At 36.5% G+C, this 14,800-nt stretch overlaps 1 protein-coding gene across 2 annotated transcripts in view; it reads left to right on the top strand.

Annotated features, from left to right (window-relative positions):
- Window positions 1–14,800, top strand: part of LOC124878347 (retinal guanylyl cyclase 1-like) — a 63,683-nt gene that overhangs the window by 25,131 nt on the left and 23,752 nt on the right. For both annotated transcript variants that reach the window (XM_047382254.1, XM_047382245.1), the window contains exons 8-12: window positions 1,644–1,863; window positions 2,078–2,153; window positions 8,754–8,838; window positions 9,694–9,810; window positions 11,086–11,169. In XM_047382254.1, coding sequence (XP_047238210.1) covers window positions 1,644–1,863; window positions 2,078–2,153; window positions 8,754–8,838; window positions 9,694–9,810; window positions 11,086–11,169 — 582 coding nt within the window. The remainder of the gene's footprint in view (window positions 1–1,643; window positions 1,864–2,077; window positions 2,154–8,753; window positions 8,839–9,693; window positions 9,811–11,085; window positions 11,170–14,800) is intronic.

The raw sequence follows: 14,800 nt of genomic DNA, 5'->3' as shown, positions 1-14,800 counted from the left end.
CTAACAGGGACTAATGGCCAAAAAAGCTCAGTCCCAAAGTTAACGAGATTACTCTAAACCCTCCACAACATGGACATGACAAATATACGTGTGGGATATTTCAACAGTAAATTTCTGGAACTGTTGAAAAGTTAAGATTGTGTTATTTATTATGAGTTAGTTTTCCTCTGTCTCAACAAAGTTTGCATCCTGTGCAAAAGTTTTGGACCATAATACTGCTTATTTTTAGGGCCGGCTGTTGCATAGGATGTCCCTAACTGTGCTCATTTTGATGAAATTAAAATTTGTATTTGAGTATTTTTGTTTTTAAAATAATAATTTCTTTTATAATCTATAATTAAGTAAACCTTTGCATTATTTATATTGACTGGTATTACAAACATAAATGTTTGCCGGCATTAGATTTAGAAGTTCAGACAATGATGCATATTTATTTTATAATATAAATGTTGCTTCAGTAGTGGATAAACAAAGAGTAGAATCTTTTTAATAGTAATAAAATTTAAAACCTTTTATTTTTCAAAGCAAGCAGCAGTCTGTTTTAGGGTTGGCTGAGTTAAATCTCAAGCACGTAAAAACAATAATGGAATAAAACACTGAATTGCCTTTGATAAATTAAAACACAGCCAATAATGTACATGTAGTGAGAACTGTACTTTATAAGAAAAGTACAGTACATAACAGCTCAGTTATGGGTATATTTCCACACTTTAAGAAAGATTGTTTTAAATTTAAACAAGTTACAAAATTCCTGTAGACCTGAAGAAAAGAAGAGTGGCTTGGAGTGGAGTTCCTGCCTCAAGTGGAAGAGTTCAAGTATCTTGGGGTCTTGTTTACTAGTGAGGGGATGGAGAAGGAGAATGGAGCAGGAGATTGACAGACGGATTGGTGCGTCTGCCGCAGTAATGGAGACGCTGTGCTGGTCCATTGTGGTGAGGAGAGAGCTGAGCTGAAAAGCGAAGCTCTCGATTTACCGGTCGGTCTATGTTCCTACCCTCACCTATGGGCATGAACTTTGGGTCATGACCAAAAGAATGAGATCCCGGATACAAGCGGCAGAGCACTCCCTTAAAGATAGGGTAAGGAGCTCGGCCATCTGGGAGGAGCTCAGAGTAGAGCCGCTGCTCCTCCACAGTGAGAGGAGTGAGTTGAGGTGGCTCGGGAATCTGTATTGGATACCTCCTGGACGCCTTCCTCGGGAGGTGTTCCAGGCACGTCCCACTGGGAGGAGGCCCAGGACATGGCCCAGGACACGCTGGAGGGACTATGTCTCTCGGCTGGCCTGGGAACACCTTGGGATCCCCCTGGAGGAGCTGGAGGAGATGGGGATGTTTAGGTATCTCTGCTGAGTCTGCAGCCCCTACGACTCGGTCCTGGATGAGGCGGAAGACAACGACAAAAAGAAGAGTTAAATTTGTGTCTTCAAGCTGTTCAGAGTCATCTCTAAGAAAATAAATCTAGTAAAGTTGTGTTTAGTCACCTTTATGTTTTGCATACAAATACCTTACAAACAGGCATTATCCTATTAAAGCGTCAGCCTTCTGCTTTTTTTTTTTTTGTCTTACATTGTATTTTACATCACTCCTCAACAACTGTGACATTCAATTTACCACTGGCCTTTATTTCTTATTTGCTTTAAACAGGTTTTATATGGAGGTAAAGGTGGGGTTGGCCTTCAGGCCAAATATGTGGTGTTGGACAGTGAAGGCGACCGTCTCGTGCCGACACATTCACTTGGACCGAAACACATGGATGGAATGGTTGGAGGTCTGACACCTCTGAGCCGGTCATTCTTCTTTCCAGGAGGAAAACCCCCCAAAGCCAGCTTTTGTTGGTTCAGTCCAGAAGAAGCTTGCAGCGGAGGTAGGGTTAATGACACAAGGAGACAGTAGATTCCAGAGGTTCCCTGAATTAAATCTTTGTTTTTGTGGGGGTCATGAGGTGATTTTAAGGTCAGGTATTCCCCTACTGTCTGTGATGTCAGAAAATGTGATACTTTAGTTTTTGTAGAAATCTGCCTATGAATGAAGAGGACCCAGAAATCTTAGTTGATCTGAAGACATTTTCTCTCTTTCAGGTGTGGATTCAGTGACACTGTTTTTTATCTTCCTGTTGCTTTGTGGTCTGACTGCAGCTTTTTTCTTTTTTTTCAGGTATAGGTATACACACACACACCCACACACCAACACTTCACTTTTTCTTTATTTCCTTTACTTTTTAGCTTTTTTATGTTATATTGTATAGGTCTCTGTTAAAGTTATATATATATTTACAGAGCACAAAATCTATGGCCATTTATGTTTGGTGCTGTATTTTTTTGTTTTTGTAACATTGCTCTTAGCAATAAATCTGATAGTAATAAAAAGGCTGTTTATTTGTTTTTAAATGATCCCATATTTATAGAGAAAATGCCTTTATGAACTGAGTTAAATATGCAGGTTACAGCCATGAAACACCTGGCATATCCTTTACACCAAAGCCAGACAGCTTTATGTGAAAACACTGTAATAATGAGTGGTGGCATCTTGGTCATTTTGCAATTTATCCAATAAATAAAACAGGGGCTTCAGAGTGTGTGGGAAAACCATACACAGACAGCCACAAAAGCATGGTACCTGCTCCTGATGCTGGTCACCATCTTAGTCACACACTCCTGTAAAAATGCATCCCATTCTTTCACTAAGATTTGTGTTTTAGGTCAGGACTGGCTATAGCGTCTCCTCCTCTGATTAACCCTGCTCTGTGGGGACAAGCATTAACATCTTTTCTGAATAGAGTTTCATCATTAAGAATGGAGATATGGAATTTCAGCTGGGTGCAGAATCTAATCTTGATATCTCTCTTGCATTGAGATTGCCCCCAAGGATGACAAGCTTTGTTTTTCCATTGAGGAAGATGCTGCTTGACACCATCACAATGTTTTAACCAAGAACTGTTTGGAACTGACAAAGATTTGGCAACTTATTCATGGGTGCAACACAAATGATCACCCCGATGCTCAACCCAAAAATGAATAATTCCATACAAATCTGGCACATATATGGAAGTAAAACAACTTTTAAACAGAAAGATTTATTACCTAGAAGCATTGATACAATAAACAATCAAACAAACAAACATTTCCTTTACCTTTTTGTGCTATGTTTAAATATAATTGAGATTAAAACCTATTTTCAACTTTACCTATACCAATTATTAAAGGGTTTTTAATGTTTTTAGGATTGCCTAAATATAAACAAATCATTTACCACAAGCAGCAAAACGCCAGCCCAGGTTTAAACGATGTACAAAATGAGCATCAAATATTGTGTAAAACATGACATGTTTTAAGACACATTCCAACAATTTCTTTCTCCTCCACTGTTGTTAGTAACTTGGGGCTCAGATTTGTAACAGTAGAGTTGATTTCTATAGATGGTTTTGAGTCAGAAAGTCTTTCTACCAGTGCAGGCCTAACATTGACCAAACGTTGTTGAAGCAATTAACCATCTAGAGTGGTAAAATGTAAGGTAAACATTTGTGTATAACCAGTTTTAACAATGCAATTTAAAACCTTCCATATTTCTTTGACATCTATTATCATTCAAAAGTTCTGTATGGTATTCTTTCTTATCTATTCAAATAATAACAGTTAACATGTTTTAATATTTTCTTTAGAATAATTTTGTGCCTCGTTAGTTCTCTGCTGTATGAATTCTGTATTACTACCCACTGAACATGTTTTAGATGAAGGTACAACTATGTAATGATTGAATGGTTCATAGACGTTTAGATTAAATACGGTTTAAAAGTGAAACTTCTTTCAATAACTAGAATTGGTTTTAGATGTTTATTAGGGTTGTAGCTGACATTCAAATGCAATAAAATGAAGTCAGCTAGTCTGAGATGCTGAACCTCTCTATTACTGTTCAAACAGTTTTATCAAGAAAACCCACAGAACATCTTAGGACACTAGTTGTACCTTAATTATGGTTTTATTGTTATGAAAGAATTAAGGATTTTTTGACAATTATAAATTGTCCATTTCTCATATGCCCCAGAGGTATTCTATCACACTGCATCTTCTCTGTGTTTCTACTTTAGATACACTACTCACAAAACCTTAGGGATATTTGGTTTTTGGGTGAAATTTATAGAAATTGTTTATGCTATGGTGATATTATATCATAAAAGCAGGGCATTTAAGTAGAAGCATGTGATGTTGATTTCCTCATCTCAAACTATTTATTTAGACAAATGGGTCTCAAGTAGACATTCCAATAGTCCCTCGATGAGCTGGAGCATTAAGATGAAATTAGGCCTGTGTTGTTCATGCAGAACAATGACTGGATTAATGATGTTATTTAGGTAGTATGGTCTAATCACTGTACAATTTACAAAGTGTGAAGACAGTTTTGTATTGACTAGACACAGTGGCTGATGCATAGAGCTATCCTTGACGTCTCCAACATGGTTGGCGGCCATCATTTCTGCTCAGTGTGAAACTTTTTCATCAGAGAACAGCAATGAGGCCCACTGGTCCCTCATCCAGCATAAATGCTCCACGGTCCAGGCAAGATGATGATGTCTGTGCCTGGTTGTGTGGTCAGGTACCCTTGTAGGTCATCTAGCATGCAGACTACTCTGATGTAAATGGTTTCTAATGGTCTAAGGTGACACTTGGATGCCTCTCACCCCCTTATGTGCCTGGAATTCAATGGCCTTCATCATCTGGTTCTGCAGGGCTCTGTTAAAAATGAAGTGGTCATCAGTGTGGGTTGTAGCCAAAGGACGTCCACTTCTATGACTTTCTGTGACTCTTCCACTCTCTGTTGCAACCTGCTGATGATTCTCAGTGACACTCTAAGCTCAGTGGTCTCTTCCATCTGACAACATCCTGTTTGAAGCCTCGCAATGATGAGGTACTGTTGCTCATTTGTTACGGGTCATCTTGTTCTCATGATGTCAGAATGTGATGATGAGGAGAACTGTTTAAAAACCAGTTCTGATAGAACCAGGAAATGAATTGGTTGATTAATGCATCAAACATATCCTGTTAACTTTGTCATTAAGCTCTATTTATAGAACAGCAAGTTGTGCAAAAAGTACTGAAACATTGAACCGTTGGACTTCAAAGGCATTCAAACGTTTAGAGAAGGTCACATTAAGTTGACCTGTAAAGGTTATATAGTGCATTTTAGCTTCATCCTGACATTTCACCCAAAAGCCAAATATCCTACATTTTTTTGAGAAGTGTATCTAAATAATGTCTAAATGGTTCTTAGACATCTAAGCTAAATTTGGTAGATATTTAGTTTAAAAGTAAACATTTCTTCAAACTTTAGATTTGGTTTTAGACATTTATTAGAGGTTTAAATTTAGATCTGTTTTAGTCAACATTGATATGGATTTAAAAAGAGAAAACTGAGTTCTCTCAATGACTGTTCAAGCACTTAAACCAAATAAGCCATGAAGCCACATACTGTATAATAACTGAACAAATAATATACTAGTCCAGGAGAATTGTTATGTATTGATCGTTTTATTGTTGTTATTTGTGAATTAAGGACATTTCGTTTTTGCAATTTCATGTTATCCATCTCTTATATGACTCAGAAATATTCTGTCAGCGCTGCATCTTCTTTGTGCTACTAACAAACATAGTCACTGAGCAGCTACTACATGAGTGTGAAATCCTGTTTGGAAATTACAATTCTTTCTTAAAAACTGACAGTTTTACTGTTTTTAAATAAGCTAAACTTTATCTCTGATGTTATGGAGAAAACCGTGATTAGCCTACAGCTCAAATGTTTTTAACTCTTAAGACTGAGTTATGTGATCCCTTCCTCCAGTATAGCACAAATAATATCTTGTCACATTTCTTTTTAGCTCTTAATTAAACAAACAACACATTTTTGTCATGCATACTGATATTATTACCACAATGTCAAATAACAAAAAAGTATCAACACAGAAAACAGTATTTCATACTGAATCAAATAAAGCTGTTTCGGTTTATGCTTTCTGGCATGCTGAGAACAAATATGAAATATTACTACTTAAAGGGCAATTCTCAGGGGAATTAAACATGACCATTGAGATTCTCTTTATTTCAATTCAATTCAATTTTATTTATATAGCGCTAATTCACAACATGTCGTCTAAAGGCACTTCACAAAGTCAATTAAATCGAATCATACAGATTTTAAGTTAGGATTAATTGTATGTACCTAACCATCAAACAGTGCAGTCAGATTTAATTATTTATTCAAATTCAAATTGGCTTTAGTTGATTAAAGATGTAACTTGATCAGTATGGCTGTTATCAGAACTCTCTCTGAAATGTAATCAAGGTTTCCACAGAAATGTAAGCTTTTCTGAATACTTGTCTTAACTTTAGGTAATGTTTGTGAAGGAACGAGGAATTCAGCAGAAATAGTACCAGAGTAGTTCCATCAGCCCTGGACTTTAAGTCTGTTGGCTGAAAATGCCACAAGTGCCATCTGCAAAGGCAGGTTACTCTGAGTTCTCAGAAGCTGTTGGTTGTGAGAAGTTCAAAAAAATATATTGCTGGAAGATTAAAGAATATGACGGTGAATAAAAACAAAGCAACCAAGCTTTAACCCAGTTGATTAAGCCTTGGTTAGTCTGATTGGGCGCAACCTCTCGGTTTTAGAATAGAATAAGTTTACTGTCATTATGCAAATGTACAAGGAGATTAAAAAGGTGCTCCTTTGCAGTGCAGAGATGTCAGACTATGAATTAAAAAAGAAAAAATGACAGCGGTTATTTCTGATGCCAACACCATTTTTACCATTCAGCGTGGCTGATATAATATTACATCTATTTTTTTTCCTTTTACTACAGTATTCTAATACAGACTTGTGGATGTATATGCAGACTACACGAGGCACAAGTATAGGTTTTTACAGAGGACATGACCCCTATTTATCTATTTAATGTGTAAAGATCACACCGAGTATTACACTTATTCTCGCTTATTCACTTATTTTGCAAATCGTGTTGTAATTTAGCCAAATTTCCTATCATATTATTCAAACTATGTGCTACATACAGTACTGTGCAAATGTTTTAGGCAGCTGTGAAAACATGCTGTAAACAAAGAATTATTTCAGAAATATAAATGATTGTTTATTTTTATCTATTTACTAAATGCTAAGTGAGCGAACCCAAACATACAGCCAAAGTCATTAAGAAATATCTTCAGCGTAAAGAAGAACAAGAATTACTGGAAGAGCCCTGATCCCAACATCATTGAGTGTGTCTGGGATTACATGAAGAGACAGAAGGATGTGAGGAAGCCTACATCCACATTAGATCTGCGGTTTGTTCTCCAAGATATTTAGAACAACCTACCAGCCGAGTTCCTTCAAAAACTGTGTACAAGTGTACCTAGAAAAATTGATGCTGTTTTGAAGGCAAAGGGTGGTCACACCAAATATTGATTTGATTTAGATTTCTCTTTTGTTTATTCTCTGCATTTTGTTGATTGATGAAAATAAATGATTAACACTTCCATTTTTGAAAGCATTCTTTGTTTACATAATTTTTTTCACACCTGCCTAAAACTTTTGCACAGTACTGTACATCTTGACTTGTGTGTGGATATATTCTACAGATCCAACAAAAATGGTGTCAAATGTTTCTACTACATTATTGCTGCCGATGATTCGGCCTGCAAGCATTTTTGTTTGTACCTCTGTCATTTTAAAGGTATTAACAAAAGTTTAGGAGTTGGTCATCAAATGTCATGTAACCTCACATTACCCAAATTAATCAATGACCAAAGCTCAACAACCTTTGCTAAGATGCTGTTTCTCTGTCTGGTAACTCAGCAGCTGATGCTCTACAGCTTCCTACCTGAGGGGAAGGGTCCTGCTGGGAGGGTGGCATCTTCTATGATGCTGGAAGCCCTTTTTCTAGGAGATAGGGAGCACTGGAAAGTGGAGTCTAGAAAAATCATGCTTATTCTAGAACTGACAGATCTTGTTGTATGACTACTTTAGCAATTCGTTGATGTTGATCCGACAGGTTGTAAATGTCAAACATTCCTGTGTACTCATGAGGGAGATAGTGTGGCCAGCAATTCTCATTTAAGTGCGTCATTGCTTTAGAACAGTGGCTGATCACCAGAGCACAGTTTGTGCTATGAGTTTTTCCAAACAATTTAGTAGTAGAAAGCCATGCATCTGAAAGGCATGTTAGCCTATTTTGTTAAGCAGGGCGCAGCACAGTTCATTATTTCTCAGGAGGACCCCAGTGTCAATCAAATAAAGTTCAATTCATTGTTCAAGGGCCAGAGACTGGCAAGAAAAACAGACAGGATTGGTGGTCTGTCAGGTGTAGCCAATAGCCTTGCTATCGAGCAGCTTCACTTGCCTCTATTCTGCTTCTGTCCCACTGCACCCTGCTATCCCAGTATCCTCCGTATTCATATCATTCCCAATAAGATTGATAGACATTCTTGTTTTTGTAGTTGAATAAATTCACAAGTTCAGCTAATAATTCATAGGTACAGCTAGGCAGTATGTCCAATACTTGTTCCTGCCAAAACATACATTTTTTGAAACCTCGTGTTTAGTTTTTTAACTGGCTTGCAAGATAATGTTTTTTTTTTTTTTTTTTTTTGCTACAAACTGTAATCAGAAGATATAAATTATTATAAATATCATAAATTGAATAAAAATGAATAGATTTATTTTGTTAAGTCTGATCAGAATAACAAATGCTTTGAATCGTCTTTATGTGCATAGGAAGTACAAGAGAACAGCCAACGTCACCAAATTAATCCTGACCATGGACGACATTGTGTTCATCGACACTCAAGTTAGTAAAAAGGTCAGAAACTGTTTTTGTTACTATTTGAAACATGGTTAGAAAGCCATGCATGCCTTTGTTTAAAATACACCAAAATAGAGTTAAACTGCTTTAACATTGCAAACTTTCCTTTAACATTGTTCTTGGGAAGATGTCTTCTAACATAATCTAATATGAACTATGGGCTGAAAAACACAAAAAGCAAACGATGTAGAGCAACTAAAATAAGTAAGCTGGCACATTGTTCTACAGAAATTGAACAGAATGTTTTTTTTTATTTATATAAAACAAATATATATATATTGTTTTTCTTATTGCAGCCAAACTATTTAGGCAAAGGTAGAGGAGTTGAAAAACTATTTTACAAAATATTCAGTTGTTTTTCATTTTGTTGAACAATTCTTTTAGGTGCGCACATCACAGCAAATAACTCCAATGACAATTTACAGAAAAAGAAGACATTTTCTTATAAATATCCACCATTGGTATAAATACCTTTCTTCTGAAATGTTAAAGTCCTAATTAATCATTTTTTATGGAAAAAAATGACACCAACTGTTATTAAAAGAATAAAACGGATGGCATTCTATAAAGCTCTTTAAAGCTTCTGAATGAATTAAATGTCAGTGCAGTATGCCAAAATAAGAACAATTTGCATAGGTTAAAACCAATAACATAATTATATATGCCATATATTTATAATGTTTAATGTCTCCTTTGCAATTTAATCTTATATAGTGTTGATTTAGGAAAAAAACTAATCAAGGATAGACAACAAATAATTACAAGTTTTTTTTTCAGAGATAGAAATACAAGATCTCACCTTAGGGTATACCACATAAGTTTGATATTTACAAGCTAACTGTTTGTTTCCAGAAATTAAATGACGAGTCGATCATGAGGAGTCTTTTGGAAATTAAAACTCCGCTCCGCTCGATTGCCAGAAGTTACATCCTGACAACACCTGAGAGTTCCAACATTGGGATATTAGAGGTACTTGTGTTTGTATGCATCTGTGTTATTGGGATCACTGGTAAAGATGTGTAAAACCCATTAAAATGACCTATTAAGGGAAAAAAATCCACTTTAAAAATAATACATTTATACAAAATAGCCAGTACCATACAAGTTTTTCCATGAATTAGTTTCGGGAGACCTAGATAGCCATGGTTTAATTTTTCTTTTTGGTGGAATTGGTGTTGATTCCCCACATGTTTTGGATCTTTACCCTGCTAAAAGACCCAATGACGTTCCATTTCTCATTTTGTTTTTCAGAACTTACCTATATTTATTAATTATTCATACTTTAATAAATCTGTGATGTGGTTTCCAGGAGCTTTTTGAAGAAAAACATGCCCACAGCATCATATCTAGAAGTAGGCCTCAAGTGCATTTCCACATATTAATGATTTGTTTGATATCAGCCCTAGTTTGAGTGTTTGAAACCAAAAACTTGCTTGTATTTTTAGTAGCATTTAGCAAACTCCACTCAGTTTACATTTGTGACAGTAGAACATAAAAAAGCTTTTTCCTAAAATGCCTTCCAAATCAGTCTTAGAGTAATGGTTGTTATACACACTTATTAAGCCAAAGATGTCACTCTTTCCTGCAGTTCTTACAACAATGAGTTTTAGAGGGTTTGTTTTAAACCTGTCCTACCATCTATGCTTTGCATGGTTCCATAATAGATTTGTGTCCTTGTTTGACTCACTCCCATTTGTTTTAAACCTTTTTAATTGTTGCTCTGACTGTAAGTGTTAAAGCGATAAACTATTGTCCTTTTGGCATTTACTGACCTACAGAAATCAACACTGTCTGCCCCTGTGTCACATTATATTTATACTTTAGGGAAAATTGAATTATAAATATAAAGTTCCTAAACATTCTGATCTACAGTACCTAGAGACTATGTAAATTCAAAAGAATATTTCAGTTACAGGTTCTTCATAGGAGTTGTTAGATGTGCTAATATGTTTTACACTGGGCATTAAATAAATACATAAATTCATAAATAAATCTTTGCATTTTTACCTAATGAAAAAAATGCGCTCAAATTAATGTTTTGACTTAAGAAACATTTTCACTGAAAGAATGTATTACTGTGAAAAAAAGTTTCATTTATTTTAAAACTGCTGTTTTTCTTCGGGTGGGGGTGTAACTATGGAGGTATTGTATGGTTAAGTATCTCTAAAGTTATTTATATCTGTTTCATTTTGTTTGCTTTTGCCATCACATTAATTCTGCTTTGATTGGTTGGTTTGTTTCCAGGGAGACTGGGTTTGGCTGAAGAAAATTCCTTTTGAAAAGACAACAACCTCTGTCACCCAAAACACCCAAAATCTATTCAGCCAGGTACAATGAACATCATACGAAAACACATATAGTAGTCACACAGCAGATGAATAAGATTCACAAATAGTTGATGAACACACCCACGTACACACACACACAGGCACAAACGTACACACACATAATTAACAAGTGTTCCACAGAAATTCAAAGAGTGACATGAAAAACAGTTAGTACAGGTATGAATTGTTCAATTTACTGTAGCATATGCACTACACATATATAGCAAGAGATTATCCCTTGACTAGAGATTTTTAGGGTTCCAAGCCCGCGGGTGCGGGCGAGGCCATGCAAGGTATGGCCGTTCGCCTGCTCCCAGCGGAGCAGGGAACCCTATTGTTTCTGCTTCGTTTTTTCATAATTAGGCCCGAGCAGGAAGGCCTGCAAGGGCCTATTGTAATTAGGCCCAAGACTCCAGTACTAACTGGCTTGGCTGGAGGGTGTGGCTGTGGCGGCGTGGCAAATTCTGATGTCACGCCACGGCCATACGTTTGGCTCTAAATTACACATGCATGGTCCAATTTATTCCAAACTGAATATGGCTGATCTTTGACAACCCCTAAACACCTCTATTGGATTACATTGGAATTTGGATCAACAGCGCCCCCTAGGACACTTCAAGGGCTATATCTCCCTCATACATCATTGGGTCCACTTGAAATGTAGCATACATAATCATGAGTTAATGATGGACATGTTGACACAGTTTATTGATGACATCACTTTAGCCCCGCCCACTAATAAACAAATGAGTGTAGCTTCCAAATGGAAGGTCCGATACACTCCAAACTGAATATGGTTGATCTTTGACAACCCCCAAACAGCTCTATTGGATTACACAGAGACCTACAGAGACCTAGTGAAATTTAAGGTTTTTAATGGAATTGAAAATGGGCGTGGCCAAACGGCTCTACATCGCCCGCTAAAGTGAGATAGGCCAACTTGTAAGTCGTAGAGAGTTGACATTTTGGTACATACAGGGGTTGGACAATGAAACTGAAACACCTGGCTTTAGACTACAATAATTTATTAGTATGGTGTAGGGCCTCCTTTTGTGGCCAATACAGCGTCAATTCGTCTTGGGAATGACATACAAGTCCTGCACAGTGGTCAGAGGGATTTTAAGCCATTCTTCTTACAGGATAGTGGCCAGGTCACTACGTGATACTGGTGGAGGAAAACGTTTCCTGACTCGCTCCTCCAAAACACCCCAAAGTGGCTCAATAATATTTAGATCTGGTGACTGTGCAGGCCATGGGAGATGTTCAACTTCACTTTCATGTTCATCAAACCAATCCTTCACCAGTCTTGCTGTGTGTATTGGTGCATTGTCATCCTGATACACGGCACCGCCTTCAGGATACAATGTTTGAACCATTGGATGCACATGGTCCTCAAGAATGGTTCGGTAGTCCTTGGCAGTGACGCGCCCATCTAGCACAAGTATTGGACCAAGGGAATGCCATGATATGGCAGCCCAAACCATCACTGATCCACCCCCATGCTTCACTCTGGGCATGCAACAGTCTGGGTGGTACGCTTCTTTGGGGCTTCTCCACACCGTAACTCTGCCGGATGTGGGGAAAACAGTAAAGGTGGACTCATCAGAGAACAATACATGTTGCACTATTGAAAGCGACGTTTGGCATTTGGATGATTCTGCATCACTTTGTAATTGGCCACGCCCACTTCCGCCTAAATAGATTTTTTGCTATGTCACGACAACGGCAAAATCTATTTTCCACAACTCCTCCTACATTTTGAGCTCAATCAAGATAAAACTCTGTACATACCATTTACAGAGTTAGCGGGACAAAATGGTATGAAATCTTTGTCAAATGTTCAAAAGTTGTTAAAGCTACATGCGGACAAACTTTATTCGCGAACTAGCACAAAAGTTAATTGACTATATCTCTGCTATATTTCATGATTTCCAAACAAGATTGGAGAACCTGATAGAGAATGAGCTATTGTGCCTATACATTGAGTTTGATACACATTCAGTAATAGAAGGGCGCTATAGGCACCAGAAGTTTATATCTGCATAACGGATTGATGGATTGACACGCAACTTGGTCCATATGCTCAAGACCTTGATCTCAGGACATACTTTTAATATAATTTAAAAGTGGGCGTGGCTTATATGCTATCTCACATTTGACCTTTGAACTCAGTGAATTTAAAAGATTTTGTCGGGAAAATTACAGATATATTATATTGCAATCAAACTTTTTTTAAGCAAAAAAAAACTTTTTTTGGCCCAACTTGAAAATAGATTAAGATGTACAAATAATTTTCATACCAGTAGTGCATAAGGTCAAACTGTAGGTATGTACTCATTTTCAGAGGGATCTAAGCCTAGGGGACACTAAAGGCAAGAGAAATGTATATAGCCAAAATGGCTGAATGGATTTTTATAAAATTTGGTACATTTCTTCAGGATACCACCTAGAGAATATGTTATCAATATGGTAATGATTGAGCAAAGTGGGCGTAGCTTATGTGTGAAAATGTACCTCCGACCCTTCACTTATAAAACAATTCCCCAAAAATCACTCGTCGTACCTAGAGAGCCCAAACCCTCAGGATATGTTCTGTATATAATCCTGAAAACTACCTATTCTAGTTAAAGCTCTATCCCAAAGCGCGTCACTACAGTGTGCAATGTTTGCTAATAAACCTAGCAGTTGTATCTCAAGTTCTGTTGGGCCAAATGCCGTGGACTTTTGCACACTACTTAAGTAGACAATGGCTATAATCCCCAATAAACATGGTTCAATTTGGACTGCCAACTTGTGTACAATTAATTCATAAATATATATGCTAATCAATAATGGCAATTATAAATTACTTTTGATGAACTCATTACATTGTTCTGGCTGAAGAACATCTGGCCTATTCTACATGTGAACGAGGTTATTGATAAATATTTTGAGATTGTTCTGACAAAGTATGGATTTTACATGAATCTTTCAATTTTGGTCATTATTACTAATATTGAAATGAGACATGACAGACAATGTATATCATTCCACATAAAGATATGGATTTCTGAGAATGTTTAGGGACTTTTATTAGCATTACCATATATTTTATATAATGTTTTTAATTTGGTTAAGTACTATGGATATGACTGTTAATGATTTTTGGTTGAAAAGGTAATGAACTTAGGCACTTGAATAAACAGTTATATTGTTTCTTCTATAGTCACGGAGATCTAAAAATATTTTGGGAATTTGTTGATTAAATATGGATTTTTAATGAATATTTAAATTCGGTTCATTATAGGTTATTAATGTATAAACAAAGCCTTTTCATTTTTTTGTTCAAGGACTATTACATTTACGGACGTTATAAACAATATATATTATTGTAGATATACACATGTTTAAATGGGAATATTTTGGTAATTTATATGACAAACTATGTATTTTTAAGGAATTTCTGTACTGTCAAAATGCACAGAGACTAAGAACATAATGAATAAACAACCCAAACACAGTATACACAGAGCAGACAGAGGAAACACAGTAAGTACACAAATCACACAACATCGCAGCTCCACAGCTAAAGGATCCAAGCAAGGTACATACAACACATATATAACCTTTAGTTTGTCAGTACATTTCAACAC

Source organism: Girardinichthys multiradiatus, chromosome 2 (assembly GCF_021462225.1).
Source record: "Girardinichthys multiradiatus isolate DD_20200921_A chromosome 2, DD_fGirMul_XY1, whole genome shotgun sequence".
Lineage (NCBI taxonomy): Eukaryota > Metazoa > Chordata > Actinopteri > Cyprinodontiformes > Goodeidae > Girardinichthys > Girardinichthys multiradiatus.
Note: the sequence above shows the minus strand (reverse complement) of the source record. Positions and strands in the feature narration are given on the sequence as shown.